The 14,019-nt window shown below is 38.0% G+C and overlaps 2 protein-coding genes across 11 annotated transcripts; one reads left to right on the top strand and one right to left on the bottom strand.

Annotated features, from left to right (window-relative positions):
- Positions 1 to 354: 354 nt before the first annotated feature.
- Positions 355 to 7,006, bottom strand: ccdc32 (coiled-coil domain containing 32). 9 transcript variants are annotated; one of them, XM_047821378.1, is made up of 6 exons: positions 6,866 to 7,006; positions 6,352 to 6,480; positions 4,432 to 4,524; positions 4,113 to 4,354; positions 3,799 to 4,003; positions 355 to 1,073 (listed from the first exon to the last, which is right to left on the bottom strand). In XM_047821378.1, exons 3-6 carry the CDS (start codon positions 4,521 to 4,523, stop codon positions 896 to 898), a joined length of 717 nt encoding a protein of 238 aa, XP_047677334.1. In that variant the 5' UTR covers position 4,524; positions 6,352 to 6,480; positions 6,866 to 7,006; the 3' UTR covers positions 355 to 895. The 9 variants fall into 9 exon arrangements, with proteins under 9 accessions (XP_047677334.1, XP_047677336.1, XP_047677338.1 ...); XM_047821380.1 differs by having other exon boundaries at positions 4,113 to 4,351; XM_047821382.1 differs by lacking the exon at positions 4,432 to 4,524 and having other exon boundaries at positions 4,113 to 4,369.
- pcmtl (l-isoaspartyl protein carboxyl methyltransferase, like) lies at positions 6,999 to 13,950 on the top strand. 2 transcript variants are annotated; one of them, XM_027172368.2, is made up of 10 exons: positions 6,999 to 7,107; positions 7,412 to 7,455; positions 9,654 to 9,789; positions 9,912 to 10,016; positions 10,117 to 10,148; positions 10,329 to 10,433; positions 10,718 to 10,838; positions 12,680 to 12,765; positions 13,018 to 13,187; positions 13,746 to 13,950. In XM_027172368.2, exons 3-10 carry the CDS (start codon positions 9,672 to 9,674, stop codon positions 13,756 to 13,758), a joined length of 750 nt encoding a protein of 249 aa, XP_027028169.2. In that variant the 5' UTR covers positions 6,999 to 7,107; positions 7,412 to 7,455; positions 9,654 to 9,671; the 3' UTR covers positions 13,759 to 13,950. The 2 variants fall into 2 exon arrangements, with proteins under 2 accessions (XP_027028169.2, XP_027028170.2); XM_027172369.2 differs by lacking the exon at positions 6,999 to 7,107 and adding an exon at positions 7,148 to 7,166.
- The last annotated feature ends 69 nt before the right edge of the window (positions 13,951 to 14,019 follow it).

Raw genomic sequence — 14,019 nt, 5'->3', positions numbered from 1 at the left:
GTGGCTATGGTCATGTGCTTTTAGGAATTGTCCACATTGATAAAGGGGAATTGAGAGATTGTTGTCACATGCAGAGTAATCAATACTTATATTGATATCCCTGCAGCTCATTTAATGTTGCCGTAGGTCTCTTGGCAGCCTCCCTGGTAAGATTTTGTCTCATCATTTTATACATTTTGGAGGAACATCCTGTCCTTTGTGATGTCACTGTGGTGCTTCATTTTCTCTATTTGTTTATGGCCTTTACAGTGATCAATGCATGATCTATCGTATGCATTGTAAGCTCTTTGCAGACCCTGGTTTCTGCTATCAGATGAAATTGAGGTGATATGAAGGAAATGCTACAGAAGCAGCTGATCTTTATTTGAGTTTAATCAGAATAATTTGATGACAGCTGTATACTAATTACTTTGAGATTATACATGAATGGTCTATTTTGAACACAGCCACATCTGTCAAATATAAAAGGCTGTGCACACTACATTGCATTAAACACCTGACATTTTATATCCAATTATAGATGGCTTACTAGCTGAAGTGAGTCTTCTTTTAGTATCATGTTACTAAAAATGGTGTGTGAGAAAATGTTCTTTTGTTTTTAGGACCTCACATTTTTTCTTCCTACTGAACACTACTGTAACTGTGTCGGCTCCCCTTGTAACTCCACAAAATCTATAACTTCTCCCAGGAATAAAAAGAAATGCTGCATTAACCAATAAATCAATAAAAGAACAGCCAATCATTTGTACAATTATTTCAATATGAACATATTTAATGCGAGTTTCATTTGAGTGTGGTGTTCTCCTTTAAAACTTTTTCGTTATTACTTCGGAATCTCAAATACATGACCATCTCCTGCTTTATGGTACTACAATCCTTGGGGGAATGAGGCGACTTATTTCTCGGGACTTGAACATTCTTCCTCGTCCAGCTCTTCTGTGGAATAACCTATACTGGATGGGTGATGTGGAGCGCTCTCTCTGCTCTTAGACGGAAATAGGAGGTACTCCAGCTCTTCTGCACTGATTGCTACACGCTCTGGAGAAAACCAACGCTTTAGCTGCTCCAAAGCACTGCAGAGGAAAGGAGCACAAATTATTACAGTGTACTTCAGTTTTAAAGGTCAAGGCTAGATATCCATCAGCTGTGCAATATACATGTATTTATACAGTGAACAGATGAGCAAATGAATATACTGTAAGATCATATAAACACCTTAATAAGTATAAATATTGTAAATATAAAATACTGAATTGTTAGTGGTGATTCAGGTCAACCACTCATATATCTCACACTATTTCTGCACGTGTAAAACATATGACTCCTTTCCCCTGACTGCACTGGAGTTCAGGCTGTAAAAGGAACATGTCACTGCCTGGACCTGAATGAAAGTGCCTCTTACTGAATGATACTTACTGCTGAGTCTGAATGAGAACGGTAGTGTTTCTGAACAAACTGGGACATGTGGTTCAGTATGAACTAAAGGAATTAGTCCATTGTGGGATTTGGTTGGTTAAACAAAAAGAAAGAACACCCCGAATGAAAGAAATGCGAGACATGTCATTTATCATGTTCATGATCTTGGACTCACTGTGCATGAAGTATAATCTCAATTTAAAAGTGAAGTGCAGGATGTGATGGTGCATGTCATTGGTGGATGTTTTGAACTGATACGTCTTTTTCTCTGGCTCTGAACAAGAGAGGTAGACCTACTGATTCTGAATTAACTGGTAACTTTTCGTTTTTGAGAAAAAAAAAAGAACATTGTTATAATATTGTGTGTTCTCGCAGAAATATCAAACCTCCCCTTTATCTCCTAGAAACGGTTGTAGCACAGTTATGCTCATACCTGCATAGGAATAACATTCATAAAATGTATCAGTCAGGATTTAGGCCTCATCACAGAACAGAGACAGCACTGGTTAAAGTTGTGAATGACTGTTACTGGCCTCTGATCAGGGTTGTATCTCTTTGCTGGTGTTACTCGATCTTAGTGCTGCTTTTGACATAGAGCCCTGCGCGGGACTGTTTTTATAAACCCAAACCCGCCCGCTCCCGCTGAATTTCTGACCAGGACCGCCCGCACCCGCAAGCTGCGTGTTCCACTCCCGCCTGCACCCGCAATGTTTGTGTCCACTCCCACCCACTCCTGCAGATTTTTTCTTGAGAGCTTGTGAAAATTTTGATTGTATACAAATGATCAGACTATTTATTAGTTCAGGCTAATGTCCTCAGGCTAAATTTTCTGAACGCCCACTCCCACCCGGGGCAAAGGTGAAACTGCCCACTCCCGCGAGATTTGCGTTGGGTCCCGCGGGAGCCCAATCCCAATGCAGCCCTCTATTTTGACACCATAGACCATACTATTTTACTTGATAGGTTAAAACATGTTGTTGATATAAAAGGGACAACCCTTTCCTGGCTCAGGTCTTATTTGACTGATCGCTATCAGTTCATAAATCTAAAAATGGTGACTAAACATTCTAAAATAATGTCTGGTATACTTCTAAAGCATTTAATGGTCTCACACCACAGTTCCTGAGCGATCTTTGTCTTTTATGATCAGTCACAGCTACTTTGATCAAAAAGTGCAGGCTCTTTGTTTGTACCCCAAGCAAGGGGTAGAGATTTTTTCTTACAGAGCAGTGTTATGGAACAGCCTTCCAATTAGTGTTTAGGACTCAAGACACAGTCTCAGTGTTTAAGACCAAGCATTTGTTTAGTTTAGCTTTCATGAATAGCTTTTCTTAGGTAAAGCAGCAGATCTGGAGAGTTCATGGACATGCAGTGTTTGGTGAACTGGGATGCCTGGATGCTGTCACCCTCGAAAAGTCTCTCTGGTTTGCTGCCTGTGGAGTGGTGGGACGATTTATGTTCCAAGAAGCCCTCATGTCTGTGTCTTTAGTTATTCTGTCATAGCTAGACTTTCCGGAGACCCTGTCTGCACTTTGCACATAATGTACATTGTCCATCAAATGATTACAATCTCCAATTACAGGAGATTTTGAGATTACAATCTCCAATCACCCCAGCCACTCCCACGCTCCCAGTGTCCTGAGTTCCTAGTCTGAGCACCTCTTCTTCTGGACCTACTTCATCAAACCTGACGCCCTACCCCTGGTTTGCCTTTCGTCGCCTAGTGTGCACTCTGCTGGGGATTGATATTCATGGACAGCCAGTGACTCACGGGATTGCTGTGGATGGGGTCAGATTTATGGACGGGTCTTGATCAGCAATCATTTGAAGTCTTCAGCAGGAAGAAACTAGATTTGTAAAGTTCGTTGTGACAAACTTTGATGTTGGCTTTGGACATAAGGGTCAGTGTTACATTTGGAGGCAAGTTGACAGAAAGATTGTGAAAGCTACTGTACCGCCAGGGTGCCAATACTTTTGGAGGCGAGCGTACATGAGCATGTGACGTGATCCGAATACCCGTGACGCAGTTCCCCTCATTGTGCTGAGTGTTTTGATATGTCACACGTCGTGCAAATTTTTTATATTTATTTTTTGACGTGGCCAGAATACACGTGAGGCAGTTCCCCAGCAATCATTTGAAGCCTTCAGCAGGAAGAAACTAGCATGCATGGACTGAAAATTGGACATGCCCATTTTAAACCATAATACCAAACCTATAGATAACATTCTGTTTTTAAATGACTGTGTTGAGTGAATGAAATGAACAATTTATTCACTATATCTACAGACACTCGCCGGCATGTTGTATTGATATAATTTAATCTATTCTTTTTGGTGAACAGAATCAAATGATTTGACACACTCATTTGTTAATCTACATACCCATAGGAACACCAGAGTAGAACAAAATGATGTGACTTGTTCCTCACTTGCCTCTGATCCAGATCTCCTTCCTGGAATAACTCTGAAGTCTGGGCATCATGGAGGAACCTGTCCCAGCACTCTTTTTTGGCCTGAGACAATGAGCGCAGCATTTCCCTGGATGTGACTTCATTTGACTGACCTTTAATCCTCTTCAAACGGTTTTCTGTAATACAACACACTCTCCCTCAAAGGTCACAGTAGATTTTTTTTTTTTACCCTTTAAAATAAAGTCTATTATCAGCAAAGCAATTCAATACACATGTTCCCCATACCCAAGCTGGCGATGTAGACTGCAGAATCTGCCATCGGTTCCCACTGACTGGAAGACGTAAGGTTGCTAGGAGGGATGAAGCTGCTCTGGTTGCTCACAGGACATTGAGGCTGGAATGAATCTGTGAAGTGTTCGTCAGTGGTCCCGTGCTCCACTGGCTCTGGCAGATCTGAGCAGATCTCTGACCACAAATCACCGCTGGACCGGATCTCAACACTTTTGGAATCATCAGTCATGTCTCTGCTAGAGTGAGACTAGCTGTAAAAACAATTGCCAACTCAGTAATCAAAGCTTGCAATGTGAGGGTTTTTCAGACCTACTTCTTCTGAAGTTCAGTTTGATCAATCATGCGAGGTATAACATTGGTTACAAATTGCTGCTGCAGTTTTGTCAGGGTGATGATGGAGTTCATGCTACCAAACAGAAAAGAAACAGAGTTTGAAGAAAGTGAAATCTGATTAAATTTTTGGCCTCAGAAACTCTTGTTTATAAACAAATTACCAGCTGCACCACACGTGTACTTTGTGTTCTAATCAAATAGCTTGAGAAGGGATTCACTGAAGATTTAACAACACTACATATTTCATTCAGATCAAGCATGTAGGAGTAATTTGGCAAAACTGTGTTATTGGAGGAGTTGGAAAGCATTCAAACAGCCTATTTCTTCACGTCTTATTAGCATTTATCAATTGTTTCCTCACAAATACAAATAAACCAATAACAAAAGCACAAGTGTCTGCTTGCGGTCAGTAAAGGCCTCTAAAAACATTCAACACTCGGCAACACATCACTATAAGTGTAGCGGCAGAGCACAACGCTTGTGAGTAGAAACCTAACTGCCTGAGAAAATGCTTACTTGATAATCCCAAACCTGAACTGCAGTGTAACCTAAAATGTAATATTTTGTGTTAATATCATTGTAAATAATAATCAAAATATTTCTAAAAAACATAACATAATGATTTGTATACTGATTTTCTAAAATACATCAGTTGCTAGCACATTCTTGAAGGGAAGGAGCAGTTTGTCATTATTAAACCCCTCTTGCCCATGAGGTAAACTGTGATTGCAATGAAACAATAGCTGTGCGCTTAACTGTTCAATCGAGTAAATATTCGTTTTGCAGTCCAACAGTGATTAATGGTTTAAAAGAAAAAAACGATATATATTCCTTATAATCTGCCATTTAAGTTAAGGTGACAGCTCAGAGTAGACATCATTTCTGGGTGAGAAAAATGACCTGTCACTATCCCTCTTACTTTGTCTTCAGTAACCACTTAATCTTGGTCTGGATCACAGTGTGTCCGGAGCCAATTCCGGCAACACTTGCACCCATGCACACACACACATATATTCACATCTGGGGCAATTTACTATATCTAGTCATGGTACTGGCCAGTTTTCACATTTATGTTATTTTAATGCAATGAAAATTTTCAAAGTTTTCTAATCAAGACTGCACACTCCGACCCACACATATATATGCACACGGAGCCATGGCAGGACACAATCACTCACACATTCACACACTATGCCAATCAGCCCACAGAATGTCTTTTTGTAAACTGGAGTATCTTAGGGGGAAAAAACCCTTAAACACAGGGAGAACAGGCAAATATTATATATATATATATATATATATATATATATATATATATATATATATATATATATATATATATATAAAATAATTTAATTGTAATCACAAATCACTCATAAGTTGAAAAGCCCTAACCAGCCCCCCTACATGCATGCTCTTGGACTGTTGGAAAAACAGAGACTTAATAGAAAACACAGGTAAGCAGAGACAGGACGTGGAGAATCGTAAACTTAGTAACGGCTACATGATTAATTATGTCGCATTATTATTGTGACATAATTTTCCACCATGAAAACACCATATGGAAATAACAGCACAAGATCTGGAAATAAAACCCTCAGCCAAACTGATTTACCCGTGAACAGCAGGGGTGTGTGTGAGGTGAAAACATTGGTGTAAAACTGCAGAGGAAGAAAAAAAAAGTAAAAACGTTTGCTTTTGTTAGCAACTATCAAGCCATCTCATGAGTGATGAATGATGCTCATTTAACCCCAAACATGTTTGTATGTTGATTGATCTAAGCAAACACTTATACAGCATATACAGTATAACTAATAAAGGTTTAAAGGTAAAAAAGCACATGGTGTGTATGTCTGATTTGATGTCAACTTAAAAGGAGCTTACTTTTTTTTTTTTTTACCTTTTCCTGGATGGAGTTTGGGAATTACAAGTTGTGAAGTTCAGCTGAATGGAACGGATTTGCACATGTTCTTCCTTGTTCTTCCTTCATGTGTGTATTTGCTACTCTAATCGCCCCTTAGAAGCCACTCTGGCCAGGATACAGAGATTACTGAAGATGAATGAATGTACTACTACTAATAATAACGAGTACATGGATTTAAATGCGATATGGGTTTGTGTATATGTGTAGTGGGGTTCTGGGGTTGAGATGTTTTTGTTTGCTCATCAACCCAAACGACAGATGTGTACTACAGATATCTCAACCAACACAGCCTGAACGAACAACATCATAATACCTCCTTATGTGTGTCAGATTCATTTCTGTGGTTTATGATAGTTCTGTCTGAATAATGTATTTCTGCCCCGAATAACAACAGAACTAGCAACATCCACCTAGCAATATCCACCTAGCAGTATCCCTGACAATGTGATCTGTACATGTAACACAGCCGAGATCTATCGTTCATTCTTACCTTAAACGTAGTTAATGTTCTCCTAATTCGGAAATACCAAACAGTTTAATTAACCTCTTAACGTATGAACATCAACATTTCAGCTTGGAGCCAGGCTTCTTAGGTAAACAGAAACCCAACCGAAACGTATTCTAGGTTCTGGATTTTCATTGGACAACAGACCTGTCTGTCAATATTTTAATCGTTGTGATTGGTTATGCGTTGTGCGCAAGGGTTGGGCTTCCGTCTGTACAAGCACCAACGTAAGTTGCTTTACACAAACGTAAGATTGTTTATATTGCGTTTTAGTAATTCGCTTCCAGTGAGTATTATTATTTAATGGAAAGTTACACGTACAAAAGTTATATCGTGGGAAATATTAGTGTGCAAATATAGACTAACGTCGTACATTGTTTTGGCGTTAAACTTGAGTTTGAGTAGGTTAAACGGTTCGGATAGCGCGCGTGCACACATTTAGATGACGTAGTAGCCGTGTTGTGTCCAGTACGTAGCGCGCGTGCCTTTATATTCCTTTAACATCAATAAATGTCAAATCTTTAAATGTAGGTCATCAAAAGCGACGCTGACTTTTGGCCTCAACAGCAGTCAAGGTAGGCTCAGTAATATGCACACGAATATTTTATGTAATGTAACATTTATGTGGTTTAATGAGTAAAATAATCCCAAACATCAGATATAGATTTACTGTTTACTACATCAACGTCCCATCTTTAATCGAGTTAATAAACAAACTCTTTTTCAACTTCAGTACATTACTGGTGTGTGCGCGCGCGCGCGCGCGTGTATATATGTGTATATATGTGTATATCTGTGTGTATGTGTGTGTGTGTGTGTGTGTGTGTGTGTGTGTGTATATATATATATATATATATATATATATATATATGTATGTATATGTGTGTGTGTATATGTGTATATCTGTGTGTATGTGTGTTTGTGTGTATGCGTGTGTATGTGTGGTGTGTGTGTTTGTTGTTTTATGTTAGCACTGAAGTTAATGTTAGCAAGGGTACACCTAGAGTTTAATGTTAGTTTTGAACTCTCAAAATCAATTTTTTTTTTATTTATTGGTTTCTGAAACTATTGTTTTTAGACTTCTCAAACCTGTCCTCAGGTCCAAAATTCACAGGTCTATCCCAAACCCACTCAACACAGACTACAACCAGTATGTGATCTATCTGTGTTCCATGAGAATTGATTTGTGACTATAATGATCCCAAAATGGACTATTAATTTCATTTTTTTTTATATCTGATTTTAAAAAGTGTATTAAATGTTATGTTTAGGAAGTAATGTTTTACTACATTACTGTAAAGATGAACACATGAAATAGATATCGGAAGAAAGCCAGTAGTAATATGTCATTTTATCCTCACTTTACAAAGCTAAACAATCAACATTTATCCATAAACACTTCACTGTCTATATTATGGGAATCATACTTAGAGTCAATTAGGCACCAAAGGATTTCTAAGCTGAACATCATGACTCATTTTATTAGAGAGAAAAAACAATCTGCAAGAGAATTACTGCTATTTGTTTTATATACAATATAGGGTCATATAACAGCACAGTACTGGAAGTAAGTTGCCTTCATCAGTATTTATCTTTAAAAGAAGTATATACAGGTTAATATCAATAAACTCCCTTTTTTTATTTACATTGTCACTAGATTCATACGAGATCAACTTATAGAAGTTAATTCTGTAAATGAGGAAGTTGCTATGGTAGAAGAAGCAGCTTTGTCACATATACTTTATAGAATAAGTTAGGAACCTGAGGTCAAAAATGATTCAGTGTCCCTGGAGCAGATAGGGTTAAGGGTGTTGTTGAAACTGATGACATTCTGATAGGTAATCCAGAGCCTTTAACCATGGAGTCACCACTTCCCATTAACTAGTAGCTATTTAATCACTGAGCCATCATTGTCTTCTAACTGGTAACCATTTATTCACTGAGCCACCACTATCCATTAACTGTCGGTTCACTGTCCAGTGAACTCCAGCACAGAATCCTGCTGATTGTGCCAGCTTGTTGTAAAAGTTTTGAGAAAATAGCACACTGGCAGTCATGGGCAAGAGTGAAAAGTTTCACAATTTATTTGGGCTGTTGCACAACTGGACCCAGTGCTCCTCGTGCAGCATGAGAAAGGAAGTGCCCTGTTCATTCGTTACATTGAGATTTTATAAACATGATTCAAACACAGAATCTGAAGAAAGGAAACATTGTCGGTCATTGGCAACATTACACGCCTGATCATCTCTGGATCAGGATAACTGTAGCCTGATCAGGATAACATAGCCTGAGTCTCGCCATCTCGTATCCAGCTTATTCTGACCACCTAATATTTGACACAAACCATCTCTGGTAACAACAATTTCTAGACACAATTAACTTCTAGTCACACAAACAGAAGGTCAGAACTTCACAAACAACTTCTTAGTAAAATCTTCCATCACACTGGTAACCATTTCATCACTGAGCCACCACTAGTAATACAAATATGCAATGGCAAGAGGAGAAACTAGCTGCCAAACTAATACAGATAACAGTTTTGTCTTTTGTAGGTACATTCAAATATTTAATTTACAGCATGAAATGTTAAACAGTTTTTATTGTGGTATTGGCTGTACATTTTATGAACCAAAACATGAATGTCTATGTGGAGTATTAATAAAATAAATTCCAATAATTTTTTTTTTTTTTTAAATATGTACTGTTTGACTATATATTTTAACTTAAATATATACAACTTTTAAAAAAAATATGATTTGGGAATGTGCCTCAGGTGATTCTTGTCCAGGAAATGTGGAGTGTGGCCAGGTTGGCAGCACTGGCTTTCCCTATGGGGTTGCTTCTAACCAGGACAATGGCATGGATATCAAGTGGCAAAACACATTCCCAACTTATAAGCCGTTTGCAAGGTAAGAGCTTGGCGAAAAATACAAGATGACTTGTGCTGAATATAGCTTTAATGGAACTCTACACATTTGATATTCCTTTTCATATAGAGTTGATGGTATGTGTTTATTCGTTTACATGACAGAGCATGGAGTCATCCGTAGTGATAGAGTGTTCAAGGCCATGCTTGCCACCGATAGGGGCATCTATTCCAGAGACAACCCATACGAAGATTCTCCTCAGTCAATAGGTGTGTTCATAGTCAAACAGATATGCTTAAATTACGAATAAAAAAATACTATACTAAAATACTAAACGTAAATGCACATTGTTTCTTGCTCTTTTAAAAGGGTACAAGGCCACCATCAGTGCTCCTCATATGGTAAGTTAGGTATAGCCAGGCATGTGTGTGAGATTGTGTAGCTTGTGCAAGGTGTAAGAATACAATTTAATTCCATCGATCCAAACCAGACTTAATAGGGTACAGATTGTTGCTATAGTGATGGTGTGACTGCACATGTGGAGGATGAATTTGGTCTGACAATCTGACCATTCTCTCTAGCATGCACATGCTCTTGAAATTCTCAGTGACAAGTTAACTGATGGCGCTTCAGCCCTGGATGTTGGCTCAGGGAGCGGTTATCTCACAGCCTGCTTTGCAAGAATGGTGAGCTTCACAACATAATTATTATACTATACCTTATAATTATACAAACATGGCAATAGTATATGAAAGAGAGCTATTTCAATTTAATCATTGTTATTTTTTCATTGATTGCTGTGATTTGTTTTAAATATTTGACATAAAATATACACCCTTAAAACAGTTCCACTGGCAGTACCTTGGGAGATAAGATGTTCTTCATGGCACCTAGTTTGAATGTTGTACTTTTTAGTTTGTGTAGAAACAATTGCTTTCATTTTAAACTTTATCTTCTACTGTACATGCAGGTAGGTCCTACTGGAAAAGTTGTGGGAATTGAGCACATAGAAGAACTAGTGCAAGCCTCTGTGAAAAATGTCCAGGCTGATGATCCGGAGCTCTTGACCTCTGGACGGATCAAGCTAATGGGTAAGACACTTTGGGGGGTCAGAAACAGAGCCTGGTTTGCATGAAAGTTGGTAATGTGACTACCTGTCCTTTAGAAGATGGCGCGAGTTTGGTTGCACTGAAACTGTGCCGCGATTCCTGTGAATGTCAACGCTACTCATACTCATACTCGTATTGCACTTATTCAGAAAGAAAAGTTGCATGAGCATATGTTTGAGCCAATGACGTCATCATTAGTTTCCATAACACACATACAAATAATAATAATAATAAACTTGGACTCCACAGCAAACAAGAGTTTTGCACATGAAATGCAAAACTGACTGAAATGCATTAATAAACCAGAGTCTGCTTTTCTTTAGCAGCAAAGCACACTTGCTTTATAAATTATTTTGTCTTTCCTCACTTGACTGATATTGACTCAGTTAGACCTCCAGGTGCATAGAGTTTTGTTAAATAAAATCATTTGAGAAGAAATTAAAAAAACTGCTATACTATGATTTTTCTGTGCTACCAGGATTAACCCTGACAGTCCTTAAATACTAATTTGGAGCCAGAGCAGTGTGAGAGATGTCAGATTAGAATTGCCGTGAAACGTACTTTCCGCACCAGCAGAGATATGTTACAGAGCTTCACATCCCAGCCTTTAGGCCTCAAAGGAGTCCGGTTGTTTTGTGCATGGCAAGAGTGACAGCCAGTCAGGAGAGAATGTAAATAAATAGGAGTGAAAGAGAGGAGGAGTCTGATAATAGACTATAAGAGGAAAAAGGAAGCAGGATTAGCCATTAAGGCAGATATTTATTTCTTAATTTAGTCAAATGCTAGTGAGTTTTAGTTATCTGTTCTAGAAATCTCATTATAGCCAATAGTGACTCATGTTCAGGTGTTTTTTTTTGTTTGTTTTTTTGTTTTTTGTTTTTATTTTATTTATAAAATATAAATATTTATAACAATAAATATGAGTGATTTAAGCCATCTTTTTGCCCAATCTGTTTTTTTTAACCTCTGGTGAAGGAAGGCTTTCTACAATTTTACTATCTACTGTAGTTCATTCCAAATATTTTTGCCAGGCTAAAGAAGAGAATACATTGATTATAAATTAAAATACACACAGCACACAGATAAAACAAACAAACAAACAAACAAACAAACATTGTAAATTATGTATTTGTTTTCTATATTGTATTTAGCTAGTTAGAATTTGCAGACTAGAGTTTCAGACGATAGAGATTTCAGTGGAGTAACGCTTTACTTAACATTAGGTAACTAAATTATTTAGTGTTGTTTATGATCTGGCAGAATGAGCACAGTTACATCATGTCAGCCTGCTGATGCACGGGCACTACTTTTGGTCAGGCAGCTCATAGTGGATGCTAACAAGCTGACGGTTTTGCTTTTTCATCTGCTACTCTTTTCAACATAATTTTTTTCTTGTAACACGTCTGTGAAAAATTGACACTCTTGATTCACGCATACTTTGCCTGCATCCCAAACTGCACTATTGGTGTCATTACAGTTTATACATAATATTGTTCATTATGTTGGTCGGGACACACCGTTGAATTGAATTGAACTGCACCCAGAGCAGTGAGATACTGTAAATGCACACTGTGAAAAGTTAGGTTAGGAAATGCTCTTCCTCATGTAGCTCAGAATAGCACTTTTTCTACCAGAGAGGATGAAATTGACATATTTTGCATTCTTTAGTTTTAAATTCCCTTCACATAAAGATAATCTGTATTGTACTTGCTGTAGTTTCCTATATTTACAAATCCCAGATATAAAGATGTACATGCAAACTTTTAAATTGTACCAAAACACAATAAGTTTGTTTGGTCTAAGCATGGCTGATTCCTTTTCAGTCGGTGATGGACGCTTAGGTTTTCCAGATGGAGCACCATATGATGCCATTCATGTTGGGGCAGCAGCACCTACAACCCCCAAAGTGGTAGGCACACAATTTACCAAGTTCCCTTATCAAAAGTTTATAATATAAGAATAAACATAACATTTGTGGCCACTGATGCTAAAATGCATCTTTAATTTATGAATATTTAGTGAAGGTGAAGTGCCATTTGAAAAACATATCTTAAATATACAAAGCCATCATCACCTCTTTAGTTGATGCAATTTAGTTAAGTAATAAGAAGTATTATCTTTAAGTATTTCAGCCTTTGAACTTTGTCAATAATATCTTTAGCTTCTCGAGCAGCTGAAACCAGGTGGAAGACTGGTGTTGCCTGTAGGTCCAGAAGGTGGGAGCCAGGTTCTGGAGCAGTATGATCGCCAGAATGATGGTACCTTTGTCAAAAAGGCACTCATGGGGGTGGTGTATGTACCACTTACAGACAGATTTCATCAGTGGCCAAGGTATGTACCACACAGAATCATTACCTTGGCTATATATATATATATATATATATATATATATATATATATATATATATATATATATATATATATATATATATACACACACACACACACACACACACACACACACACACACACAATACAGAAAGTCCAAACCCCTGCCCAAAGTATAAACACTTTATAAGATGAATTGTTTTCTGTTCCTAGTACACTGTATGGCTAAAGGTTTGTGTACACACCCCATAGAACATCCCATTTCACATTTATTCCAACCTGTGCTGTTCCTAAATGTGTTCAGTGAGGTTCAAATTCTTCTTCTCCAACCTTGGCAAAAGGGGTCTTTATGAACCTCGCTTTGTGCACAGGGGCATTGTCATGCTTTTCTGGCTTAGTTTAGAAATGAACCACATATAGTAGGTGTGATGGTCAAGTGTCTACATACTTCTGACCATATGGTGTATGTTTAGGTGTCAGACTTGCCTAATGAAGATATAACTAATGCTTAAAACTAATTCACATCTTGTAATCTTGATGTTGCTCTGTGTCTGTCCCCAGCGGTGAGCTCTGATTGCAGTGTGGTTGCTCCTGCAGGAGGTGGTTTTGGTGTTGTGGTGCACAGAACACTTAAAACAGAGCATGAGGTCTTTGCTTCAGCTGTGGATTTATGTCCAACCTGCCAGCTCTATCCAGCCCTATCCAGCCCTATCCAGCTCTATTCTACTATAATAACATAAACAAAGCTTTTTTTTTCTCTCTCTCTCTCTTAAAAAAATGATATATACAGCCATTACCTTATATCAGTGAGATTGTTTGTTTGTTATTTAATGTT

Source organism: Tachysurus fulvidraco, chromosome 12, assembly GCF_022655615.1.
Source record: "Tachysurus fulvidraco isolate hzauxx_2018 chromosome 12, HZAU_PFXX_2.0, whole genome shotgun sequence".
In the NCBI taxonomy this organism is placed as follows: Eukaryota; Metazoa; Chordata; class Actinopteri; order Siluriformes; family Bagridae; genus Tachysurus; species Tachysurus fulvidraco.
Note: the sequence above shows the minus strand (reverse complement) of the source record. Positions and strands in the feature narration are given on the sequence as shown.

What these genes read in the sequence shown, in the direction of transcription:
- ccdc32 (XM_047821378.1), bottom strand. Translation starts at nt 4,523, where the DNA reads ATGAACTCCATCATCACCCTGACAAAACTGCAGCAGCAATTTGTAACC. An exon ending in AGTCTACATCGCCAGCTTGG is followed by an intron (nt 4,004 to 4,112) that starts GTATGGGGAACA and finishes GTTGTATTACAG; the next exon opens with AAAACCGTTTGAAGAGGATT. An exon ending in CTACTCTGGTGTTCCTATGG is followed by an intron (nt 1,074 to 3,798) that starts GTATGTAGATTA and finishes TTTCCTCTGCAG; the next exon opens with TGCTTTGGAGCAGCTAAAGC.
- pcmtl (XM_027172368.2), top strand. Translation starts at nt 9,672, where the DNA reads ATGTGGAGTGTGGCCAGGTTGGCAGCACTGGCTTTCCCTATGGGGTTG. An exon ending in ACTTATAAGCCGTTTGCAAG is followed by an intron (nt 9,790 to 9,911) that starts GTAAGAGCTTGG and finishes TTTACATGACAG; the next exon opens with AGCATGGAGTCATCCGTAGT. An exon ending in AGATTCTCCTCAGTCAATAG is followed by an intron (nt 10,017 to 10,116) that starts GTGTGTTCATAG and finishes CTCTTTTAAAAG; the next exon opens with GGTACAAGGCCACCATCAGT.